Here is an 18,992-nt window from a genome sequence, read left to right on the forward strand (position 1 = left end):
ACAGCTCTGTAGGGTTTGGTAACCTGGAACTGCCCCTGCCCTCAGCCTTCCATAGCAATCCTTCTCCCACCCACTCAGAGCGCCATCAAGCCTTGGAGAATGGGAGCCCCAGCTTCCCTCTCCTAGGGGACCTCGGCTGACCACTGCTCTGGGCCTGCCAGCCGGCTCTAGCTGTTTCACTCTAGGAATTCTGTGTTTGCCTATCTCCATGCTGGGTTTGTGTTATAAACCTAGAAACCACGAAGGAGGTTAAAACGAAGCACAGTTTATTTGGGTGCACAACAGATTTGCAAATTGGGACAACAAAGATCAGCTAGACACTAAGCCACCCTCTGCGGAGCGTAAGCAGGATCCAGGCTTCATCACAAAAAGAAGCCATGCCTTGCGGAATATGAACAGGAACGAGGTAAATCCAGAGGTTGGAGATTGATTTAAAAAAAAAAAAAACACAAAAAAACAGGATGCTATAAATTCTGCAAGTCTGTTAGAGGTCAAGAGGCCACCGGGCCACTCTAGTTTTTCTCAATTGCAAAGTATCATTAGATTCTGGAAAAGCGTTCTCCTTGGAGCCTCTGCCCGCGACACTAGGTCTGTGTGGCCAACTGCCTGTCAGAAGAGCCCCCACGGCTCAGAAGGGATCTCTGCTCTTCTTCAGGCCACACTGCAGCCATTCTTATTTTCGTCCCCAACATCGTTAACCGCCGCCCGCACTCAACAACTCGGGCGACTGACCTCGGTCCCCTGTCTGTCTGGGGCCTGGGGACCGAACCCGGGGCGCTCTACCACTGAGACACCTCCTGGCCCTTTTTATTTCGAGACAGGGTCTAAGTTGCCAGGCTGGCCTTGAACTTGGGATCCTCCTGCCTCAGCCTCCCGAGTCGCTGGGCTCCCAGGCGTGACCTCCGCGCCGGGCTCGCTCTTAACTTCCTGAAGGAATCTCGGACGCAGAGAAGGTGCGCGAGGTCAGCAGCAGCCTCCTGTGTGGCCTCCTTCCAGTGTCCTCGCGCCACGCTCTGCACGTCGTGAGGGTCAGCTTGAAAGCCTGGCCCCAGGTCCCCGCCTCGGCCGCCGTCCCCGTCCCCCAGGCCGTAGTCCGAGGACCCGACGGCCGAACAGTCCCGGACCCGCGCACCAGCAAGGGCCTGGACTCCCGGGCATGCCGGGAGGCCGGCGCAGGTGAGTGACGTCCCCGACGCGCCCCCGACGTGCGGACGCGCGTGCGTGCGCCGGCAGCGGCCGAGTCCCCGCTCCCAGGGGGCCGCGCGCGCGTCCACTTCCGGCAGCGGCGCAGAGCCCGGAAGCGGCGGCCGGCGAATCCTGCGGCGCCAGGTGTGGGCGGCGGGAGTATGCGGGGCGGCCGGAGGCCCGCGCGCGGCGCGTTCTTTCCCCCGCGATAGTGGCGGCGGCGCGCGGCGGCTCTCGCGTGAGCGGCAGCCGGCTGCAGGGACAGCGGGGCGGCGCGCTCGGGCCGCGGGCGGCGGCGCCATGTGGAGCGGCCGCAGCTCCTTCACCAGCCTGGTGGTGGGCGTGTTCGTGGTGTACGTAGTGCACACCTGCTGGGTCATGTACGGCATCGTCTACACCCGCCCGTGCGCCGGCGACGCCAACTGCATCCAGCCCTACCTGGCGCGGCGGCCCAAGCTGCAGGTGAGCCGGACCGGGCGGGGCCCCTCCGGATTGTCCCAGTGCCCCGCCGGGGTGGGGCCCAGGCTCCAGGCCCTGTCTCCTGGTATCACAGCCCGGTGTCCTGGTGGAGCCCCATTGAGAGCCGGAGTGGAGCTCCTTCCTGGCCTGTCCTTCCGGGGTCTCCATGTGCCGCCCCCTGGTCGCTGGTGCCGGTGCCTGCTGTCCTGCAGTGGTGCTTCTGGTGTCACCCCACTCAGACACCCTGTGGGTCTCCTAGCCTGTGGGTCTCCAGCCACTCTTGGGCATTGACGTTATTTTCTTTACAAAGACACGTTCTGCACTTGCACCCTGACCAGGCAGGAGTTCTGTCTTCTAGGAGGTAACCTGTCAGATTGCCTGCTCTCCGCAGCTCAGTTATGTTTTTTGCCAAGGGCCCTACAGACTGACTTTCTTGTCACTCTTTTCCAGCTGAGTGTTTACACCACCACAAGGTCCAGCCTTGGTGCAGAAAACAATGTGGACCTCGTCTTGAATGTGGAAGACTTTGATGTGGAGTCCAAGTTTGAAAGGTGTGTGGCACAGATGCTGCAGGGGTTGGTGTTGCGTGCATAATGAGACTAACTCAGAAACACAGTCTTGCTGGTATCTTCAAAACTATGGAACACATGTAAACATTCAAACCAAAAGTAGCAGATGGAGCTTATCCCATGTCTAATGCAGTGAGCAGCAGTCAGGGGAGTCTCCAGAGGAGCAGGTGTCCACCTAGTGGAAGTAGGGAAAAGAGACAGGGTGGAGGAAAGAGCTGTACAGGAATCTAAGTGACCCTAAGTCAGTGAAACTGTCCACCTATACAGAGGAGCTTTTTAAATTTAACATGCAGTCTAGCAATTGATACATAGTACAGATGTAAAAGTCCAACTTTTATGTTGTAACTTTTAAAATGATTTGCTCCTAAGATTCTGCCGTTCTTGTCTGCACCGCCTAGAAGGTAATGGATGTTTTCTAACCAGCCAGCGTCATCAGATAGCTGGAGGGTTTCGTGTGAAGAAGACCATCATAGGTCAGGCCCACATGCTGTCACCTGTATGTAGCCCACCACCTCAGGCGAGTTACAGACCTCCCTGAGCCTTGTGAAGCAGAGGCAGGAAGTGCCAGCTCCTTCACCTTCAGTTGGAGCTGCCCACTTTTTAAAATACTCAGGTCATGTCTGTGTTGGGTTTAGTTTCACAGATATGGACACTGCCATTGTGCCTGTTATCAAAAGGCAGGTAGTGAGGGTTTTAATTTCTGAGCTTGGCAAAAGGAGAAGAGTCTGAAACGGACTCCCATCGCCGCCTCTGAGCTTTGCTCAGGAGTGTGCATTCACCTGAAATGTCCCTGTGGAGGAGGGGCCTAAAGCCCAGCCCACTGACAGGAAAGCCACTCAGAGATGTCCTGGTAGTGATCTTTTGTTGACATGGTAGCAAGGCATCCTCTGTTCCTGTGTTTCTTCTAATAACAGGAATTACTTAGAACTTTGGCCCCAAGATTTGTAAAAGAAACCAGGAAGCTCTATTGTGATAAGTAGTATGTGTGGGTTTCATGGAGTCCAATGTGGTGTTTGAGCTGTGATATGCAGGTGAAGAGCTGGGCACCTGGGCCAAGGCCAGGGAAGCACACCGCCAGTGAGATCTCCATCTGGCTTGAGAGTCAGAGCTGGTAAGAGGCCTGAAAGTCTGTCTTATGGCTAATCTCTTCTTCAAAAAATGCAGCAAAACCAAATAACTACCCACATGAAATATTTCTGAGCTTTCCTTATAGTGCCAAAGAAGCACTTCTAGATTTGTGGTTATTGTACTTGGTTTGTGAGACTGGGCCTGGACTTTGCCTCTGTGACTCTGGAGTCATGTTATCTTAGAGGGCTGTAGAAATCAGCTGGTCTGTTGCCAGGCCCGGTACCAGTTGCCACCTGGCCTCTCAAGTGAGTTACTGTCCTTTCTGAGCCTCATGAAATGGAGGTAGAGAGTACCAGCTCATTCACCTTCAGTAGTAGCCACCCACACTTTGCAAAATGCTCAGGACACATCTGCATTCAGGGCTCAGTTAAGTCAGGAGCAGGTGAGTTTCGTTTTCAGTAGTTCTGAAACAAAATTAGTTGATGTGAAACACATTATCTCTAAAGGCATCTTGAGTAGGCTCCATGTGAGTGTAAACACAGCAACACACAGATTTGAAATGACCGTTTGTTTTGTTCCAGGACAGTTAATGTTTCTGTACCAAAGAAAACAAGAAATAATGGGACACTGTATGCCTATATTTTCCTGCATCACGCTGGGATTCTGCCTTGGCATGACGGGAAGCAGGTCCACCTGGTCAGTCCTCTGACTACATACATGATCCCCAAACCAGAAGAAGTCAACCTGCTCACTGGGGAGTCAGCTGCACAGGTGAGGGTCTTCACAAATGACTGACAGCAAGCCTGTGCCTCCTGCTCAGTGTGTGTGCGCCTGAGTCTGCAGAGCAGCTTCCATCTAGAGCCGTGGTGACTGTTGGAAAGTAAAGCACTATAAGTAAATGGTCTTTCATCTGAATCGTTTCCCTGGGTTTTCAGATACATTTTACATCAAACTGAGGACATGCAGTGGAAGTGATCCCTAATATTCTTTACTCAGAGTCCCTCTTAGGCCATGGGCCCCCTGTGTCCCCTCCCACTGGAGGTTTGGGAGGCCATCTTTCAGAGCTTGCCTATACCTCTGTCTTCAGGAGTCACCATTTACGGTTCTATTCAAATTGTGCTGCTTATGGGACCAGACATATATGTTAAGCTTATAATTCAAAACTATAGAAAAAGTACAGGCACAAGTTACATTTTTTCACCTGTAGAAAGCCATATATGCCAAGAAAAACTGGATATCACCCACCTGATGACTGATAAGGCCATGGATACAGCAAGGGAAGTGTGACACACAGGCTCCTGTTGAGTAGAGGAGAGACGACTCACAAAACAAGAAAGACAGCATCTGTTAGGAAACGGCTATGGGGGTGTCCCGGCGCAGAGAGGCGGAGCATCTCAGGGTGAAGGGCAAGGTTCGAAAGCCCTTCCTGCTTTGTTCTTGACCTTATATGCAGAACCTTCATGTCCTCCTCATGGGGTTGGTGGCCCTCTTGGGGCATCTTAGGGAGTCTATGAGCCATGGGTATGGAGTGGCCTTGGGAATTCTATAGCGAATGCTGAATGAATGTAGGCTGTTACAACTTGGAAGACCATTTTCAACGTAAAATATTATGGGTCAACTATTGTTTGGAAGAAAATAAGATGAATTTATGCTTCGTGAATTTATTAGCTGGGTCTGAGATAAAGTTACGATGTTCCCATGGCTCAGTTTCCTTCTGAGTATATTTAGAGTAGTTGCTGATCCTCAGCACATCTTCAGACAGCTCCTGTTGGCTTGGCAGCTTCTCCTTCGCAATGTCCTTGAAGCCCACAGGGCCATGTTAGCTGCAGACCTACACTGCAACTGGGTCTGCCCCCACAGGATCTGTCCCATCAGGATTGTAGGAGTGGCCCCCGCTTAGCCTGAGGACCCCAAAGGTGGAGTCACTGGGATCCTTGACTGCATGACCATTGGGAAGGAGGGAGGGTGTGGTCAGAGCAGTCCATGGTCCCCAGGCCCCCCACTGGGTTCTCCTTCCGATTGTGCCAGTCTGGACAACTACTCTTGGGGTGGAGACACTGACTACCCAGCTGCCCTGGGCCTGCCTCAGCCTGGCCTCTGTTTCTCTCATTTTAGCAACAGATCGAATCCGAGAGGAAGCCGTCAAGTGCCCTGGACGAGCCTGTCTCTCACTGGAGACCCAGGCTGACGCTGAACGTGATGGTGGATGACTTTGTCTTTGACGGCTCCTCCCTGCCTGCTGATGTGCACCGGTACATGAAGATGTAAGTGTTGTGTGGGACCTGGTGAGGGAAATTGCTGCTGGACAGACCGTAAGCTGGGACCCCCGCAACGGGGAGTGGGCTGCCCCTGTCCCTGTGCAGTGTCATCGATGCTGCCTTCCACCCCTAGCTCCTTGCCCAGCTCTTGGAGGTCACTTGATCAGTATTGCCCAAAAGGATGGGGCGAGGGCAGATCCCAGCTGGCTCACTCTGCCGTTGCCCTCTGCAGAGGTATCCGTGGGTAGAGATGGGAAGCAGCAGTGAGGGCCAACTGCCCTGTGTCCCTGGCTTTATGCACTTGTGCACCTGCTGGCCGGGAGTTGCACAGGCTTTGTAACTCAGCTAGTTCAAACTTATTAAAAATTCACCTGCGGCTGTGACTTGGGTGTCGCTCGCTTTGGTCAGCTAGCTCTCACTTGCACTGGGGGCCACAGGGGGCGTCTGAGGGGCTGAGCTGTGTGGGTCCACTGTTCTCATAAGTAATGGCCCTACGGTAGTCATAGGGCTTTTATGCTCTTCAAGACTTGTCTTATTTTTGAACACGTCATTTGTGTACCTGGTTCGCAGAGAGGGTCGCCTGACGCAAAGCCCCTGCAGCCGTCAGCCTCCCCACGTGGCAGCCCAGCACAGATGTAGGTCGTCTCCTTCCAGGTCCCCTAGCACACAGGTGTCATCTTTCTCCTTCTGCCTCATGGGTTCACTGTGTCATCACACCAAGTGGTCCTTGGCCTGTGTGTGTGACTGTCCCCATTAGTTCCCACCATTAGTGGCCTCGTGGGGCTTACCACGTGGCTGTCACTATCATCCTACCCCCTTAGCATCTGCTTCTGTTTGAAAAAGCTGTATCTTGGAGTTTCAGTGAGGGTACATTCAAGGCCAGTGCTGGGTCGGGGACCTCAGGGAGCCTGGTCCCCAGGGTGCAGATACCCACACTGACCAGGACACCCTCCACCACCAGGGTCCAGCTGGGAAAGACCGTGCACTACCTCCCCATCCTGTTCATCGACCAGCTGAGCAACCGGGTGAAGGATCTGATGGTGAGCCCTGCTCTCTTCTTGCCTTGCAGCTGCTGTTCATGATCCACCAGGGAACCAGGCAAGACCTGGGACCCGGGTCCAGAGCATGTGCTGGGGTGAAGCACTCGGGACCTGGCTTGCTGGTGGCTGGCACTGGGTCCCCTGGGCATCCTGGCTCACTGGTGAGGCCTTTTGTTAAGGGTTTAGGTGGTAGCACTCAGAAGTCTGTTTGAAAAGCTGTGTGTCTGTTCATCACATGAGTCCTGGTTTCATTCAGAAGCATCTGCCAGACTCCCCTCCCCAGGGCTGGTCGTGCAGCCTGGCCAGAGGAGTGTCCACCTGGGAGGAAGCCACTACTACTGTGGTGGCTGTGGGCAAGACTGAGATGCCCTTGGAGGTGGAGAAATGGCTGCTGGTGGGCCTGGTGCCCGTCATAACAGGCAGTAAGGGCACTCTTCTCTTCTCCCAAAGATAACAGGTTTGTTTTGAGAATGGGAAAAAAAACATAGCCAACCTTTGGTGATAGGGGAATGGCTGCTCCCTCCATCCAAGGCTGCCCGCACCTCTAACAGTCCTGCCACCAGGAGCCGCGCGCCATAGTCCTGATTCACAGTGAAGTTACTCAGGGTTAGAACATGGGGCTGGGATTGTGAGTGAGCTGCCCTGCCTGCCTCTCCTGGGGCTGTAGCCATTGCTCGTGAGCCCTAGATAGGAGCCAGAGCCGGTTGCCACGCAAGCCTTCAGTAACTCTGGAGTGAGCCCTTCCCCTGCACAGATGAGGATGCTGAGGCTTGCAAAGTGGGTGGCTTGCCACAGTGTGTCCTGCCCCCGCCTGGATTCTGCTGCTAGCTGCAGCTCAAGATGTCAGGCCCTCTGTATGGCTTTGCTCAGACCCTAAGGTCCCAAGGCGCAGTGTCCTCTGCTCCCTGGGGTGCTGACTGCCTCCATGACATGAAGGCTGGGGCTGGGGGGCAGATGTGCCAGCAAGCAGATCTGATTGGTTCCCATCCCACCTTCCCCAGACTTGGTTTCTGCTGAAACACAGACAGTACTTTGTAAAGCATGAGGGCAGCCTGTGGTCACCTGTCATGGCCCAGTGGTGCTGGCTCCTCAGAGGCCCTTGGGAAGCAATGCCTGGTGACTGCATTGCTACAGGCGAGGCCCTCGTGTCTGTTCACAGGTCCATCTAGGTAGAGGACCAACATCTGCAGCACACTCATGTTGTAATGATTGGTCATATTGCAGTAGTCCCGTGTTACGTGTTGTGGGAAAGGTCCTGTTGGGACAGGAGAACGGGTGTGCAAGCAGCTGGTCTCCACCGCAGCACCCTCTCATGTCATTTTCTGCATCTCACATGAGCCACTTCTCAAAGGAATGACATCCTGGGAGGGCAGCTAAGCCTGTGGGGTGCTGCAGCCCATGGCATCCCTGGGACAGGCCTGGTAGCTTGAGGGAGCTAGAGGCTTGCCACACGCTTGCAGAAGGTGCCTGTGCTCTGAAATGCCCAGCTTCTGGCTGCTGCGCCAGGGTGCACAGGTGTGGGCAGGTGCATCAGATAGTGTGGTGCTTGTGTGCATGTGGTCACAGCTGTGCATGCTGCAGGTATGGGTCAAGTGCTTCATTTCCTATAGCTTCCACCATCCCACACAGCCAAAGTCTAGGCTTAGAGTTTCCCTGTACATCTTGGGCTCTTTTAGGACAGGGCTAAGGCCCCTTGGGTGGTGCTCATGCCTGTTCTGCAGCTCAGCTTCGAGCCTAGTGGGCTCCTGATAGATGCTAGTGGTGAATCCCATCCAAGGCATTGGAGCTTGTGTGGCTCAGAAAGACAGGAAGTGCATGTGGAATGGGTGGGCCGTGCCAGGAGGCTCTCAGGACTCCTGGGGATGTGGATAGGAGCACGCCTGGGGCTTAGGGTGTGGAGAGAACAGGAGCATTGCATTTGGGAGGAGCTGTGAGCAGGCAGCCTGGCAGGCATCTGTGCTGCCTTAGGACAGGCCTGGGAAAGACTCCTATGTGCACTAAAGGCCCAGGACAAGGAGCAAGCTCTGGAGCAGGTGCTCCTGCAGGACCTGCTGCAGCTAATGAGATGTAAGAGGTGGCCCAGAGTCCCCATGTGTCACGGCCCTAGCTGTGCGGGGACTGGAGGTAAGGATTGTCAGGGGTGTCAGCTGTGGTGAAGGTGTGCACAACTCAGGTGCTCCTGGAGGCTCACAGCAATGCCCTTGGTCACAGTCGGGTGGGTGCTCATCTGTGGACCTCTCGGTGGCAGGTCATAAACCGCTCCACCACGGAGCTGCCACTCACTGTGTCCTATGACAAGATCTCGCTGGGGCGGCTACGCTTCTGGATCCACATGCAAGATGCCGTCTATTCCCTGCAACAGTTCGGTGGGTGCCTGTGGGTCCTGGGCTGGCTGGGCCGGGCTGGGGTGTTTGGTGGTGGGAGCCCTGCTTTGGCTCCGTGTATCCATGGAGGATTTGTGGGCATCCTGCAGCTGCCCCAGTGCAGCGCTGCCTCACCCTTCCTGGTGTGGCTCACTCTGTGTCCTTGCTGCCAGAACTGGCCAGCACCTCCTCACCATGTTGAAAGTGACCTGGGTTGTTCAGGACCCAGTGTTTTGAGTGCCATTGTTCCAGAGGCACTCGCACTGCCAAGGTGGGGTTGTGTGAGCACAGAGCTGCCTTAGTGGCTGGGGGGGGGGGGTGCGCTGGCATCACGGTGCGTTTCTTCCCTACAGGGTTTTCAGAGAAGGACGCTGATGAGGTGAAGGGGATTTTTGTAGACACCAACTTGTATTTTTTGGCCTTGACCTTCTTTGTTGCCGCATTTCATGTGAGTCGTCACCTGGTGCTTGTTGGGGAGTGACAGAGAAGGCGGGGTGCTCATGGGCAGTGCCCAGCCCATGGCCACCTCTTACGTCAGCCAGCAGTCAGCATGCCCGAGTGTTGGTGTCCCGATGGCCTCTCTCAAACTCAGGAAGTGTATGTTGTCCGCAGCCTGAGGGATGCTGGGCATTAGCTGCTTTGGAGACATTTTGCAAAAGAAATGCCAAAATGCTTTGAGCAGTGCCTGTATTAGTAGGGTTAGTTAGGGACCTTGTAAAGTAGCATTTTTCACCACATAGTCGTGTGTGATGATTTTCAGGTTTAAAAGTTCGTTCTGTGCCTGTAGTCGGGTTTTGTACAGGGAGTCTGAGAGCTGCCAGAAAGCCATGCCACGGGGCAGTCACAGTTGGGATAGAGGACAAGGAGGTACCTCTGAGTGCCAGCCAGGCCAGAACTTCTAAGTCAAGATGAGAAAGTAAATGTCACTTTTATTAAAGAGTCAGTGGCTGAGAACAAGCTGGTGTTTTCTGCACAGACCAGGAGCCACTTTCCTGGGTAATGGTGGTGGCCCAGAACAGCAAGGACTCCAGCTGGCCTCACCCCTTGGGCACCCCAGACTTCAGCATAGGAGAGAGGCACCACAATGCCTAGACATGCTCCCCGCCATTTGACTCAGACCCATGTTTGGCGAATGCTGTGGTGAAGCCCCCTTCCAGGTTCCTTGGCTCGGGCACATGGAGCCAGTGTGGGTGGTTTCTGCAGGGCACAGGCGTGTCTTGTTCAGCCCGAAGCTTGGGCCCAGGGTTCTACAGTACAGGGGCTGAAGGGGCAACTCGGTGCGGGTGACTCTTGTCTGTTCTTTACAGCTGCTCTTTGATTTCCTGGCATTTAAAAATGACATCAGTTTCTGGAAGAAAAAGAAGAGTATGATTGGAATGTCCACCAAAGCAGGTAGGCCAGGAGCGGGTCTACCTGCTCACAGGCACACTCTGCTCCCATGAGGCCTGCAGCTCACGCCCATGACGGTGCTTGCCTGGTTGACTGAGATGCCTCTTAGATCAGGCAGCCCAAACCCTGGCAGTGTCTCAGTGGTCATTGAGCATCTAGGAAACCTGGGAATACCACAGAAGAGAGGGCCACTGAGGCCACAGGCAGGGAGCTGGTCTGATCTTGGGCTGGTGGAGGACGAGTCTCCTGGACTTCTGGTTGCTTCTGGGTGTGGGTATGGGGCCAGAACCTTACACCCCTACCTTGGTGAGCAGCATCATCTCTGACCTTCCAGGAGAGGCCGTGGCTGGCCAGTCCCAGTTGGTTAGGAGTTGGGTGTGGCTGCCGGAATCAGACTAAAGCGAGTCTCTCAAACATAAAAAGCAAGTTTTTTCTTTTTTCCAAACATAAAAGGTAGGGTTTTTCCGCATGAGTACCCGGATAGCCCTACACAGTCACCGAATCTCCTGGGAAGGAGGGGCCTGCTGTTGAGCCCAGAGTGGCTGTGGCCCTGTCCATGGTGTCTGCAGCCCTTCAGGTCACCAGGCACCCACAGAAGGCAGAACAAGCTAGAGTTGTTTTCATAGCACAACTCATGAAGGAGAAAATACAGCTTTGTCAGAGAAACAGACTTGTCACAGAAAGCAGAGAGTGAAGTGGGGTGCAAGAGAGAGTGAGCATCCCAGTCCTGGGCTCTGGTCTCGCACCCTGTCACATTCACACCTGTGCCTGCGGATGTCACTCACACGTGCACCTAGCTGGGTGTAGTTCTGTGGCCTCCAGTAAATTTTTTTTTTACCTTTCTTTTATTTATTTTCGTGTGGTGCTGAAGATCAAACCCAGAGCCTCACACGTGCGAGGCAAGTGCTCTGCCACTGAGCCACAGTCCCAGCCCCTCTAGAAATCTTTTTAGAATGTTTCCCAGAATGGAGTAATTGTGCACTGTTGGTTTTCTTTCTGTGAGTCACGGGTGTGCGGCACACGTGTTGCTGGGGTGGAGCCTAGGGCCTCCTGCACCCTGGGCAGGAGCTTGGCTGCCAAGCTACCTGGACGAGGGGGGCATTCAAAGCTGTGTGGGCGGGTGGGTGACAAGCGGGGTCTGTGCCAGTGGGCTTGGCACTGCCTTACTGTAGCTACCGTGTCCCCAGTACTGTGGCGCTGCTTCAGCACCGTGGTCATCTTCCTGTTCCTGCTGGACGAGCAGACAAGCCTGCTGGTGCTGGTCCCAGCAGGCCTCGGGGCCGCCATCGAGGTGAGTCTGGCACCGCTCGGCTCTGGGCGGACGCTGGGGCTTGTGGGAGGCCCACAGACTTCAGTGTATGGTCAGGCGCCTGATTCTGACCCACAAGGCTCCCCAAGGACCCGCACACCTGCCCTGAGGACTGGCGGGCTCGCCCAAGCAGGCTGTGTGTTGTAGAAATGCCTGGGTGTGGGGGCAGTCCGGCGAAATGCAGGGAAGGCCGTCTCTGGCACAGACTTGTGCAGTGGCGTCCGCCAGGCAGGACTGTGTCGGCATACTTGATGAGCTGCAAGACATTCATGTGGCCCCAAGGAGTTTGAGGTTTGGCTGGGATTTGAGACAGGATGGCCATGTGGAGAGTAGCTCAAGTGTGGGTCACCTGTGGTTTAGCCCTGTTGGTCAGCAGAGGAGCTCTGTGGGAAGGGGCTGTGAAAAAGTTGCTGGGCTGGGCACAGGGAGAAGACCCAGGTGGCCCTGTTTTGAGAAGCCAGGCCATCAGAGTCGGCAGCCCCCTGTGGGCCTGGCTCATGTGGCTGCAGATACTTGCTGAAGGGTCATAGCCTCCAAGACACCAGAGCTTCACGGGCAGTGACCACCCCATCACGTGTGGAAGCCCACCCCGACATGCTGGGCCTGACCTCAGTAAGTGATGTTGGCCCAGGTTGTAGTAAGGGTGTCCAGGAGGGAATGTGTCCAGGGAGGTCCAAGGACAGGCTCAAGTGGCATCTTTCTTAGTCGGCTTCGCAGTGGCTGCAGGTCCACCTGGCAGACGGCCCCTGAGTACAGATGCAGACCCCGTGAGAGGTGGAGGGAGGGGGAGCTGCAGGCGGGCAGAGGTGGGGTGGGCTGAGAAGCTGCACCCTGAGCGCCAGGTCCCATCCCGTCGCGTTCCCGCACATTGGCTCTGGCATCTCAGAATTGTGAATGGGCAGCATCTCGTTTTCTCCCCACAGCTTTGGAAAGTGAAGAAGGCCCTGAAGATGACGGTGGCCTGGAGAGGCTTGAGGCCTGAGTTCCAGGTGAGATCCCCAGCTAGCTGGCTGCCCCAAATCGCCTCCTCTGCTTCCTCCCTGCCCCTCACGCTCAGCAGGCTGGCCTCTGTGGGTTACGTGCCCATCAGAGCTCAGCTCTCGGAAGACAGGTTGTCGTGGGGTGGGCACTCAGACCCCAGCTGATGGCCTCCTGGGCAGGGCTCAGGTTGGCTTCTGCATGAGTTGCTATTTTTCTTCCCTAAAGATTCCTTGGTCAGGAAACTTAGTGTCAGCCTCGCTAAAAGCAGGGCCACACCTCCATCCCTGAGCAAGCCTGCAGGAAGGGACATGCTGGTCTGCAGGGCTCAAATGCTCTTGTGTTCCCGGTTGTCATGCATTCCCATGCTGCCCAGACCCAGGCCAGATATTGACCAGTCTCCTGGGGACGTGGTGCGTGAGTGAAGTCTGTGCTGATGGCACTGTGCTCTGTGGTGGACCTTGACCGCCTTGGCCCTCAGAAATCACATGGCCCTGCTCCAGGCTGAGACGGGCTGATGTCTCCCATGTAGCCCAGTGGCTTCTCCACCTTCCCTGGCTAGAGTGTCAGTGAACTCAGCAGCTCTGGGAGTGGGAAGCAGCCCAAGAAGCTCCAAAGGTGGCCTGCACAGTCCGGGCCAGCCATGCATGCAGTCCCAGTCCTGTCCCCATCAGCCTGGACTGGGGTCTGTTGTGGTGCTGTTGAGGCTCACTGGCTGGATTGAGGGTGTGCCGTGGCCATGAGACCGTTCACGGCTCCATTCTGGCCTGTGCCAGACGTCCTTGCTGAGTCAGGTAATGTGTTGTATTTGACTTTCAACAGTTTGGCACCTACAGTGACTCTGAGAGGAAGACCGAGGAATACGATACGCAGGTAAGCCCGAGGGCTCGGCAGGGCATTCGAATGCCTGGCAGACAGTCTGTAACCCTGGGCACTGGGGCCCTCATGAACTGACCTGTGGGGAGTGGTCTCCTGGGAGGGTCTGCATTTCTAACCGGGGAAGGAGGGCCTCACAGGAACTGCCCAGCTCCCAGCCCTTGCAGGTACCTTCCCACCTGTGCAGCTGGGAAGGTCATCCACGGGATTGTCCCACTAGCAGCTCGTTTCTGCATGGCTGCTGGGGAGCTGGAGGTGGCAGATCTAACGGGCATTTCTGCACAGAAACGGTTTTAGTTTTCTGTTTTAATATTCACCAGCATACGTTTCAATTTTTATAGAGGTTATAAGAGCTCAGTTCAGAAAAATACACTTGGTGACAAGACTGTGTCACGTCGCCAGCAGCCTCAGCGGGGCTCTCAGGAGTCTGGACTCCTTCCTTGTGCTCACAGTCCTCCGTGGGTCTGTGCGTTGGTCCTGCATCAGAACCAGGAGGCTCTGCTCAGGACCGCTTGGGGTCACAGGTCCTGTGGTATTGGCAGAGGCATGGTAACGCGTACCCACCTTTGCCAATCAGTGGAGCCCCTGCCCTAAAGTTGTGGTGACATGTCCACAGAGGCATCTGAGGCATGGCTTGGTCACTGGGAGTTTCCTTTGTCCCTTACAGGCCATGAAGTACCTGTCATACCTGCTCTACCCCCTCTGCATTGGGGGCGCCGTCTACTCACTCCTGAACATCAAGTACAAAAGGTGGGGTGCTGTATTTCCCTGCCAGGCAACCTGCACTCAGTCCTGGGCTGAGAGCCACGTGCCTGGTGGCAAGCTTCCTGTCCATCCCCAGTGCTGGGCCAGTCGGCTCTGGCCTCCTCGCCTCTGTAATGTGGGGATGTCAGGACCCGCCCCCCCGCCCCAGGGTCCTGAGTGCTCATGGGGAGCGGGTCCTAGAAATGCAGGCACAGCCTGGGCTGCAAGGCTGAGGCGTCCCTGGCTCCTGCACCCCAGGCAGTGGGCACAGCTGTACCTTCCAGCCCAGGAAGTGAGGCATTCCCTGCCATAGCAGCGCTGTTGAGGGCAGAGGTGGGAGGGTTTGGGAGTTCCCCAAACCAGTCACACAGCTGCTTTGCTGGACGTGAGCTTGCAGAGGGGCTGGGCCAAGTGGGGTGGGACCATGGCGAGACGCTGGCCAGGGACGGTGTGTGCAGGCCCTGGAAGTCTTGTAGGAATGGGATATGCAGAGTGGCCTCTCCTAACCTGAGCCTGCATTTGGGTGAAGAGGGTTTTGTTTGCAGAGACCCTTTGGTCTGACCAGGCTCCTAGGAAGGGTTAGGATTTGATGAGGAGCACGTAGGGAGCGCTTGGCCTCCCTGGGTCAGCAGGGCCTGGTACTGCCTCTTGAACCACCCCACTTACCACAGATGCCCACACGCGTTTTGGTATTTACGAGAGGGTTGTCAAGGAAAGTGTTTTTTTGTCAAGTTACCACACTTTCCGTGGCGCCGATCACGATCCTTCCTTTCTCTTGCAGTTGGTATTCTTGGCTAATCAACAGCTTCGTGAATGGTGAGTTCCTGTTTCCCATTCCAATAACAATATTTATAGCAGGTGCTACTTTTCTTGCTCCTGTCTGTGACCCAGTGTGACAGGCACCACATCTGTTCAGGCAACTCTGCAGCGGCCAGTGCTCTGCTGTGCCTAAGTTGGGCGTCACGGCTCCCCTGGACTTGCAACCTCAAGCAGATGGCCTGTTATCCCTTCTGTGTGGAAATGAGAAAGCAGGTGTCCAGAGCACCAACACCATGCAGCCCGTGTGCTGCGCCAAGCTCAGGGGTGGTCCTCCTGTCTCGGGGGCTGCCTTGTGCATCCTGCCTGCCCCCGACCAGCCCTGGTTGCAGCTGGGATTCCTTGCAGGGCACTTTGCCTGCCATGCTCCCAGGTTGTAGGCCCCACGGGGCCTTGTCCTCATAGCCCCCAGACACCCCAGCACCTGCATTTGCTTGGTCCCTGTGGGCAGAATTTCAGGGCCACCAGTCCAGAGCATCTTGCTTGGCTTTTGGCGAGTTTGCCAGCCAGCAGGTGCGTATCTGTCACCTGGCTGACAGGCTGTCTGGGCACAGTGGGCAGAAGGGGTGCGGACCCTCTGAGCTCAGCTCTGTTCCCACAGGCGTCTACGCTTTCGGCTTCCTCTTCATGCTGCCCCAGCTCTTTGTGAACTACAAGGTGAGGCCTGCCTGCATCCTCTACGTAGGTCTGTCTTCTGCTGCCCCTGACTGACCTTGGTCGTCTCTCTGTTGCAGATGAAGTCTGTGGCGCATCTTCCCTGGAAGGCCTTCACCTACAAGGCAAGTGCTGCGTCTGCACCCCTCAGCGTGTGTGGACAGGGCCTACCTGCCCCAGGTGCTTGGCTGCTGTCCTGCCCATAGGCTATGTCAAGAAGTCGCCTTTATGAGCCACCCGTAACTGAGGACCGCAGCTCTCGCTGTCCTGGGAAGGGGAGCTTTGTTGAGTGAAAGGCTGTGCTCCGTCTCGGCAGCATTGTTAGAACAGGTGGACGTCGCCCGCAGCCTTCTGGGCAGCCTGCGGGGGCTCCGGGAGCAGGGTGGGTGGAGCTGGGTGACCAAGTCAGATCCCAAGAAGGGCCGGCTCCAGAGGGTGTGCTCCATGTCCAGCAGTCTTGGGTTCCAGGTGTGGAGAGCCAGGGGGTGGGGCACACAGGTTCCTGGGCTCTAGGCTGCAGCGTGGTTGCACTGGATGGTTTCTGCCTCTGAGTGTGCCACAAGCGTCACAGCGACAGTCCTGAGTCTGCTGTGGGCACTTGACTGGCAGGGCACAAGAAGTGATGGGATTCCAGCCCTGGTGTCAGCCTCTCCCCCGTCTGGCCCTACAGGCTTTCAACACCTTCATCGATGACGTCTTTGCCTTCATCATCACCATGCCCACGTCCCACCGGCTGGCCTGCTTCAGGGACGACGTGGTGTTCCTGGTGTACCTCTACCAGCGGTGGTGAGTGAGCCGGCACTGCAGGCCTCTCCTGGCTGGAGGCCCTTGTGCCTTTGCAGGAGGGGTTGCAGGTCATTTTCCTGCTCGCCTGTGCTAGGGCTCCAGTGCCAGTGATGGTCAAGACCAGGGATCGCTCCCCCTCTTCATCTTGAGGGTGTAGCAGCCCTGGGTTCTGTCCTGAGTGTCTGTTTGGCACCCCTTGAAGCATCTTGTCCTGATTTGCATGTGAAGCCAAGCACAGCGATGGCGCCTCCCACCAGGGCTCATCCTGGTCCCGTGGCTGGGGTTGTAGCTCAGCGCTTGCCTAGCATGTGTGAGGCACTGGGTTTGATGCTCAGCACCACACAAAGAGAGAGAAATGAAGGTACTGTGTCCATCTACAATTAAGGAAAAAAAACTTAAATTTAAAAAAAAATTTTTTTTTTTAATGAAGTGTTTGATAGACAGAGAACAGGGGTCTCCAGCTTCGGGGAGGCTTTGGGCTGCTGGGCCATGTACCTGCAGGTAATGGGGCTTTGGCTCTCTTGAAGCACTCCTCCTGGGCACTGGCCACACACAGAAGCACCAGCCACCAGGGCCTAAGACTAAATCACACTGATGACCCAGTTGGCCCAGGACAACTTCTGGACACTGAGATGCAGATGCTCACCCCTGGCCCCCCCATCCTGGGCACCTGGCCTCTGTGCAGACGCTGCCCCTGCCCCTGCCCCTGCCCCGCCCAGGATCTGGGGTTCCCTGGGGCAGCTTTGCCTCTGCAGAGGCTGTGCCGTGGACCTCCACAGAGATCAGTGACGACACAGGCTGTATCTTCCCCTCCCTGGGCACTGGGCAAGGAAGGGGCTTCTCTGGGACAGTTTGCTCTGCAGTGACGCCGCCAGGCTTCCCCAGCCCTCCAGGCTTCCCCAGCCCTGCAGGTTCCTGCTCCAGCCCCTCCTCAGGGTGTGCACGCCTGGGTGTCTGGGAGAGTGCAGCATGCAGCCCACCACCACCGAGCTGCCCTGCGGCTCCCTGTGGGCACCACCCACCACTGGTTCCTCACAGCTGGAGGTGGAGCGCTGTGAGCCCAGACGCAGACGCAGTGGGGACTTTCTCCTCCGCCAGCAGGGCCCTTGGGTGACTGCCGGGTCCACGTACACTGCCCCAGGAGCCGCTGACCCCTCCCCCTTTCCCTTGAGCCCTCAGGAAAACCCGCAGACTGAGTTCAGTCAGTACCGGGCTCAGGGGAAGTGGGTCAGTTACAGCGGGAACGTGTGGTGGTCTTCACACTGCGTGTTAGGTCGCCAGCACTGTGTCCTCCCTGCCTGTCTTCACCCTAACCAGGACAGTGCTGTCAACGTCCCCAGGGTTTGGGATCAGAGGAAGTGACCACTTGCAGGGTGTGTAGAGCTGGACTGGAGCGCTCGCTGCTGGCCTTTTGCTGTATATGTAGTTTCCACAGGTCACTACAGGGCGGTCTCTGGCCTGTCCTGCTCCAGGACTACCATCCTCTTCTGGTCAGCTGGGCTCTTTGGTGACATGGAAGTACTTCAGCGAAGGGTGGAGGCAGCCCAATGCCCAGGCAGTAGGCCCCTGGTGACTCTGCTTCCTGGCTGCCGAGGCAAGGCAGCTCGCTGGAGAGCAGTGCCAGAGGCCTGTGCTTTGAGGGCAGAGCAGTGCCTGGGCTCCCTGGCAAGTGCCCGCTCTCTGTTATTGCAGGCTTTATCCTGTGGATAAGAGCAGAATGAACGAGTTCGGAGAGTCCTATGAAGAGCAGCCCCAGCGGAAACCCCACGCAGACTGAGCCCCGGCCTGGGCCCTGAGGCTGCCACACGAGACAGGACGTGGCCACCAGTGGGTGTCCTGGAAGCTGGGACTTTCTAGATATGCCTTCTGCATTGCCAAATCCCTCTGAACGTCTCCAGCATCTTCTAAGCTCCACTTCCATCTGGAAGGGGCCAGAAGCACTAACTGCGTCCCCCCCGACAAGAACAGGTGCCACACACGGTCGCAGCAGCCAGCACTGGTGGCCACATGGCAGCCGTCGGCACAGGAGAGTCCCCAGGCAGGGAGGGTAGCGATCCCGTCCCAGTTGTTTCTAGGTTCTCCTGTGTGAATTCACCTGCATCTGGGGACTCACTCCTCTGGACTCTGGACCAAACGGCTCCTTTTTCCCTTTTGTTTAAAATTTGATTGTTTAAAGCTTAATGTATGTATGTTTCTATTTTAAAATAAATTTCTCTGGCTGTGACGATTTTCTTGACCAGGATCAACATGGAAAGCATTTCAGATACTTAAGTTTGACTCTGTCTCAGAACTGACTCGAGGTAGATGTATTTATGCTTCGGAAGGAGGCAGCGCCTCCGGCGGCCTTGGACTCAGGAGTTTCGTAGGTGAGGGTCCTGCGGTCCGTCTAGAAGTGTCCTGGCGGGTGTGCTTAAGCCGTGGGAGCTCAGCCGCAGCTCCATCCTGGACCGTGGCCTGCAGCTGTCCCTGTGGGCGAGCTGCCAGCGCTCACAGGCTCA

At 56.1% G+C, this 18,992-nt stretch overlaps 1 protein-coding gene across 1 annotated transcript; it reads left to right on the forward strand.

The window, feature by feature from the left end:
- The first annotated feature begins 1,284 nt into the window (after positions 1 to 1,284).
- On the forward strand, positions 1,285 to 18,718 carry Clptm1l (CLPTM1 like). Its single transcript, XM_027943876.3, has 17 exons — positions 1,285 to 1,647; positions 2,095 to 2,195; positions 3,863 to 4,052; positions 5,397 to 5,545; positions 6,501 to 6,579; positions 8,828 to 8,945; positions 9,296 to 9,390; positions 10,250 to 10,334; positions 11,519 to 11,622; positions 12,564 to 12,629; positions 13,441 to 13,491; positions 14,162 to 14,244; positions 15,020 to 15,054; positions 15,656 to 15,711; positions 15,789 to 15,833; positions 16,379 to 16,494; positions 18,187 to 18,718. The coding sequence occupies exons 1-17, from the start codon at positions 1,486 to 1,488 to the stop codon at positions 18,269 to 18,271; spliced, it is 1,620 nt and encodes a 539-aa protein (XP_027799677.1). The 5' UTR covers positions 1,285 to 1,485; the 3' UTR covers positions 18,272 to 18,718.
- Positions 18,719 to 18,992: the final 274 nt, after the last annotated feature.

Source organism: Marmota flaviventris, chromosome 5 (genome assembly GCF_047511675.1).
Source record: "Marmota flaviventris isolate mMarFla1 chromosome 5, mMarFla1.hap1, whole genome shotgun sequence".
NCBI lineage: Eukaryota > Metazoa > Chordata > Mammalia > Rodentia > Sciuridae > Marmota > Marmota flaviventris.